General features: G+C 50.4%; 1 protein-coding gene across 1 annotated transcript; it reads right to left on the bottom strand.

The window, feature by feature from the left end:
• Positions 1–281: 281 nt before the first annotated feature.
• On the bottom strand, positions 282–4644 carry MSX2 (msh homeobox 2). The gene is made up of 2 exons (XM_052685107.1): positions 4226–4644; positions 282–843 (listed from the first exon to the last, which is right to left on the bottom strand). Exons 1-2 carry the CDS (start codon positions 4578–4580, stop codon positions 419–421), a joined length of 780 nt encoding a protein of 259 aa, XP_052541067.1. The 5' UTR covers positions 4581–4644; the 3' UTR covers positions 282–418.
• Between the last annotated feature and the right edge of the window lie 1409 nt (positions 4645–6053).

Raw genomic sequence — 6053 nt, forward strand, 5'->3', positions numbered from 1 at the left:
GGATTTAGGGTACATACCCCTTTTACTTTAAAAACAGCTTGGGCCCCATCAGGAAGCTGTTGGGAAATCTCTGCCTCCGTAAGGCAAGCTTGTTTTTTTTCACCCGTTCTTTCTTACCCTAATTTTACATGCACTGTATAAAAACCCTACAATTGCTCAATTTTTTTTTTTTAATCGTTTTTACTTTTTTTTTTTTTTTTTTAAACACTTTGAGGATCAGACTGTGAGCGCTCAGAGCGCTCTCAGAAGACACCCAGCCTGTTGCATACAGGATGCCTTGCTTTGCTAACACGAACTCGGGATGGCAGATAGAAGCGTGCAGAAAGAACGGCCAGCACCGGTTGGGTACTGCATTCTTAGGGCTGGATGAGATCCACCAGGAAGTCTTTCTCGCTGTCACTGTGCCTTTCTGATCTTCTTAGGATAAGTGGTACATGCTATATCCGACAGGAGTAGCATAGAGTCCAACGGGAGGGATAGGAAGCACAGGTCTGTGAAAAGGGTAGGATGTTCCATACAGTGAGGCGGCCTGGATGGGGGAGTTGATGGGAAAAGGGAGGCTGAACCCCGACGGCAACATGGGCTTCGCTGCCATTTTGAGCTTCTCTAGCTCAGCCTCCTGCAGTCTCTTGGCCTTGGCCCTCCGATTTTGGAACCAGATTTTGACCTGGGTCTCTGTGAGGTTGAGGGAGCTGGAGAATTCGGCTCGCTCGGCGATGGACAGGTACTGCTTCTGGCGGAACTTGCGCTCCAGGGCCAGCAGCTGGGAAGTGGTGAATGGGGTGCGGGGCTTCCGATTCGTCTTGTGCTTCCTCAGGGTGCAGGCTGTAGGGCTCAGGTGTCCTGCAAGGAAGGGAAAGGCCAGTTATCACAAAGTGGGGAGACCTGGGTGCTCTGCAGAGACATGTGGTGCTTTAGATGGCTCAGGGAGGACCTGTGCCAGAGGATGTCCCGTCAAGTGACACCCTCAGAACAGGGGATCTTTCACAAATGTCACTGCAAATCTCTTGCTAGACCAACTTATATTGCAGTACTTCATCAGATGTCCTGAAATTTTGGCTCCTTGATTCTAAGGAGTTAGCTTGTAGGCAAACAGAGAGTGAAGGATTTAGAGATACGCAGCAGATCACCTTAGGATCGTAGGGGTCTGCACAAAATAGCTGTCTTAGTAGCAGCAGAACTGCAGGACTAACCCCAACACAGCACAGGACAAACGTATAGGTGAAAGCAGGAGATTCACAAAAGCACCATGGTGTGAGAGAAGCCACGCCAGGACTTTGCCAACAGCAACACATCAGCCCTGCCAGAGATCATCCTGACAGCTGAAGAACAGAGTCTGATAATTGTTGTGTTTTGGATAACAGAACACTATTATTCCAATTTCTTCTCCCATTGAAATCAAGAGCAGATTTCCCTTCTACTTAACTTTTTTTTTCCTCTCAAGACATATTTTCTGTTTTCTTCCGAAAATATCATACAAGAAGAAAATGCCACACTTCTCATTCAGTGCTTGTTCTTGTGACATTTGCCTTGTTTGTCTCATACAACAGCAGCATCTGTAGCCAATACAAATCAGGAAATCTGGTACATTTTGTGCTTTCCTTATAAACCCAGACAGGCTGGGCACTTGTTTCTGAGTTGGCACATTGCTGAGCTGTCTTTCAATTCATTTTACATTTCACTCATAATTCTAAAAAATGAGGAAGACGTGCAACCCTGGTGTGAAGAGCTCTGCAATTTGACTGTGTTCCAAATCACTCCCAGGACCCACAAGAAACCACAAACTCCAGTTTAATACAGAAAATGATGCACTGTCAGCACTTGAGCACCAGCAAAAATTTCATATGTGCTGTAGTGCCTAGTTCACACAATTTCCACTGCTTTCACTGCGTATTTTTTGAACCGTTTTCATTTTCCGTTTTCATTTCAGCATCAGACCACGATGCTGTTTCAGCGCATAACTTGCAAGCAAAAAAAAACAAAACCAAAAAAACATCTCACGAGGAGAGTGTTCAGAACGGGGAGAGAGAAAACAGATTTAAATATATATATATGTGTGTAGCGAAATGCATCTCCCTACACTTCTTCAGGCTACTGAACACAGTAAATAAATCCTTCTTGGAAAACAAGTTGTCAAACGCAGTCTTAAGATCGCACGGGATCGTTTTAATAATGAAGTTGCAAACCGGCGCGCTGCTGAAACTTCCCTAATTACTGGTTACCCCTCCGTTCCACTCTCCTTTTTTTTTAGAACGAGACCTATTCTTTATCTCGAAGATCTGCGAAGACTCGGCAGCCGAAGCTCTGTCCGTAGGGATGAGGTTTACAGGGACGGCCGCTGCCGCAGCGCCTTTCCCGGCTGTCAGCTTACCCGGCCCGTCCCGACTGGGACTGCGCTCGGTAAAGTGCCGTAAGGCGCTTTTAAACTAAATCCCAGAGAAATATTTCTCTCGGAATACACCCAAAAGCTCACAGCTTTTTCTCCTACCGCCCCGCAGATGACTGCCAAACTCCGATAAGAAGCCCGGAGGTCGCCTCGGCGGAGCCTGCATTGATGATTACCCCGTGCCCGTCCTACAGCGCTCGCTGCAGTCGTTTGTTTCGCTTTGCATTTATTTATTTCTCTCCCGTTTATTTCCGTTTTCTGGCCAACGGCGGACAAAAACCATCACCTGCTTCCCTCTACGTTCTGCTCATAATCTAACATTGCAGCTCTTCCCCTCGCAGCGTTATTAGTCCCGACGTCAAAGCGCTCCGCGGACAGACGGGATGGGAGCACCGCTCATGTCCCACATTGTCCCGGCAGCTCCGACGGGGCCGAGAGCCGGGGCGGGGAATGAGGAAGAGGACAGAGGCTGAAGGACCTTCCCGAGCTGCCGGTCCCATCCCCGGTCGTTGTTGCCTCAAATTCCCCCTTGAAATCACTGGCCTTCAACACTCTACACGCTGAAGTTCTTTACAAGGGTATTTTCCAGATCCCAGGAACTGCCGATTTGAATAGAGACAGAAGTGGAATTTCGAAGTAAAAGAACCCAATAAACAATAACTGAGAGATGAGGCCTTGTTAGAGGAAGGGAGTTGAGCCGAGGCACCTGCGTCTTTTCACGCGTTTCCAGAGGACTTGAGAGTGCGTGAAAATCACAATCCCGAGCTACAGAGCACTGACAGGGGCGGCCTGTTCTCCTCCTATCCATCTCAGCAAGTTAGAAATCAAATTAATTCAGGGTAATGGCAAAGCAAACGAAGTGGCCGAAAGCCAAATCAAAGCGACTCTCTCCAAAATAGAGGAGTTGTAATGACACTAAACTTCCTTGCAATGATAGGTTATGGTAGCAAATTCTCCACGACCGTCCAGCTGTTCAGTATGGTGAAATCATTCACTTTAAGAAAGCAGAGAATTCGGTTTACATCGCGCGAGTCAGTACAGCCCGATCTGCTAATACAGGTGTCTGCCCACAAAGGCTCACAGTAATAGGAAGGCAGAGCCCAGCACTGCCGGGATACGTTTTTCACCCGTTCGTGATGTAGTTTTGGCGGGGAGATGATTGCTATTATTTTTTAAAGCAATTAAAATTTAAGAGAAAAGTGGACGGAGGGGATCTCACTGAAATAGTTCAGCAGAGGAGCGCGGATCGGGCAGCAAAGAGGTTTAAAAAGTGACCTGTCAGCTTGGGACTGGGAGTCCCCGAGGCGATGGGGAGAGCTTGGATGGGGGGCGTAGGGGGTGGGAACGAGATCAGGCCCAGCCTGGGACTTTGACAGCCTGCATGCAGAGAGACAGAGGGAAGAACACCGGTGGGACAGAGCGCACAGACAGTGCACAAAGTTAGAAAGAGCAAGGAGATCGCTTTGTGAGAAGGAGAAATTTCACTTCTCAGTGTAACGCGTTAACATAAAGGTATAAACTGGCAGATTGTGAGCTGTACGTAGGGAAAGGGAGCTCCTGATCACTGTACAGCTTAAAAGCACTGGATATTTCTATACCCAGGTAAAGGTATAAACACATAACTTCTATGTAAACACACAGGTGACATGCAAAAACTAAACAGGCATAACCGTGAACACACGCACACATTTGAGTCTATGTATAAACGCAGCTATCCAACGTGCCCTGAGCATCCCGTGCCCGGGGCTCGCAGTGTCACCCGGGCTCGAAGCGGTGCCGCCTCTCTGCTCTCCCCGGCCCCGCTGCCCTCCGCCGCCCCGCCGCTCCCCGGCCACTCACTTGGCGGAGGGGAATATCTCCCGGCCTCTTGGATCCAGGACGTGCCGTCCTCCGAGTTCTCCGATTTGACCGAAGCAGTGTCGAAGGTTTTTGTAAGAGCCCCGGGAGGGCTGTGCGCGTCTCGGGAGCCGTGGCCCGGCAGCAGCAGGTTCCTGGAGGTACCCACGGTCGCCCCGTCGGCGCTGCCCCCCGCCGCGGCCAGCGGCAGCTCTTTGGGAGGTTTCTTGTCGGACATGAGGGCTTCCACGCTGAACGGCAAGCTGGACACTTTGACTTTGTGGTGCTCCTCGGCGCCGGCCGCCGGGCCCTCCTCGTCGGAGGAGAAAACCTCCTTCGCTTTGGAAGGAGAAGCCATCGCGAGTGCGGAGCGTGGCTGGAGCGGGGCCGCCCGGGGAGCTGCGCTGCGCCTCTGCCCGGCCCTGCGCGGGGACTGCGCGAGTGAGGCGCTGCGGAGCCGCCCCCCTCTTTTCCCCCCTCTGGGGGCTCCCCGGCTCTTTCCTCCTTTGGGAAGTGGAGTAAACGCCCCACAGGCCAATCAGAGCCGCCGCTGCCGCCTGACGTCGCGGGGTGACTCATGTCATTGGCTCGGGAGCGGGAGGGAGGGCACACACTCTTTTTTTTTCCCCCTGTCTTTCTTTCTTTTTTTTTTTTTTTCTTTCTTTCTATTTTTTTCGAGGCTTATTTTGTTTGGGGTGTTCCCCCCCCCCTCCCCCCTCCCTTCCCCCCCGTCCCCTCCGAAATGAATTACGAGTTAATGACACGGGCAGCGAGCGGAGCCGTGCCATTAAGGAGCCGTCCGGGGCTATAATCATACCGAAGCAAGAAAAGAGCCGCCGGGGTAATTAAGGCTGATGATTAGGCGAAGAGGAAACTTTAGAAGATCGCAGCGCTGCCTCCTCTCGCCGCCGGCCCGGCCCCTCCCGGTCCCCTCTGTCCGTCGGCCGCGCCACCACCCCCCCTCCAGCCCCGTCGGGTCTCGCCGCCCTCCCGGAGCGGGGAATTTCTCCGGGGTCACACTGGGAGGGGGGGGGGAGGAAAGAAGGGGGGCGGTGGGATGCTGAACTCAGTGCAAGACCCCCGCGGAGAGCCCATTCGGAGCATTTTTCATCCGAAAAAGGGATTTCAATTGCGTTTCTTCGGCAGCGGGACCCGAGTTGGGCAGAAAACACTCTGCGGAGGTTAGATCTGTAATTATTATTATTATTATTTTTTTCCAGCGTCAATTCCACACGTGATGAATAGAACTTTAATAAATTAGGGGCACGCAGTCCTTAATTAAGAGGTATATCAAACTAGCACTACGAAAGCGTTTCTCTCACTTTTTGACTTCCTACCAGCGGTATGACTAAAGAGCATCCTTTTAAAAGCGTTTCTAATTACCACGTGGATAAAAGCAAATGCATATTATTCTTTTCGTAATTATTTTAATCTTACACCGGGCGTTATTTCATCCTGTGCCTGCAACTTTCTCTGTTGTTCCTTTTTTTTTTTTTTTTTTTTTAAATCTTTTTGTTTTTTTAAACGTCCAGGAAACGCAGTTTGGGAGCTGCTTTTGTGTTAGTTCTAACCAAAGCTCTAAAACAAAACAAAACAAAACACCAAGGCAAAACAAAAGCATAACAAAGTGTGCTGGGGAGGTGGCAATGCATCTGCCCATGTGTGGGGCTGTGAGCTCTGCTCCGCGCTCTGTCCCCAACTCCAGGGGAGATTTGGACAGGACTACTGATTCGTTTTGTGTGGGCTGTAGATTTGCACCTCCTGCGCCGTTTTGGTTTATGTCCTGCATAAACCGACCAGGATTCCACCACCAAACATCGTTCTCGCTTGA

Source organism: Tympanuchus pallidicinctus, unplaced genomic scaffold, assembly GCF_026119805.1.
Source record: "Tympanuchus pallidicinctus isolate F22 unplaced genomic scaffold, pur_lepc_1.0 scaffold21, whole genome shotgun sequence".
NCBI classification, from domain to species: domain Eukaryota; kingdom Metazoa; phylum Chordata; class Aves; order Galliformes; family Phasianidae; genus Tympanuchus; species Tympanuchus pallidicinctus.

What these genes read in the sequence shown, in the direction of transcription:
- MSX2 (XM_052685107.1), bottom strand. Translation starts at nt 4,580, where the DNA reads ATGGCTTCTCCTTCCAAAGCGAAGGAGGTTTTCTCCTCCGACGAGGAG. An exon ending in GAGATATTCCCCTCCGCCAA is followed by an intron (nt 844 to 4,225) that starts GTGAGTGGCCGG and finishes CCTTCCTTGCAG; the next exon opens with GACACCTGAGCCCTACAGCC.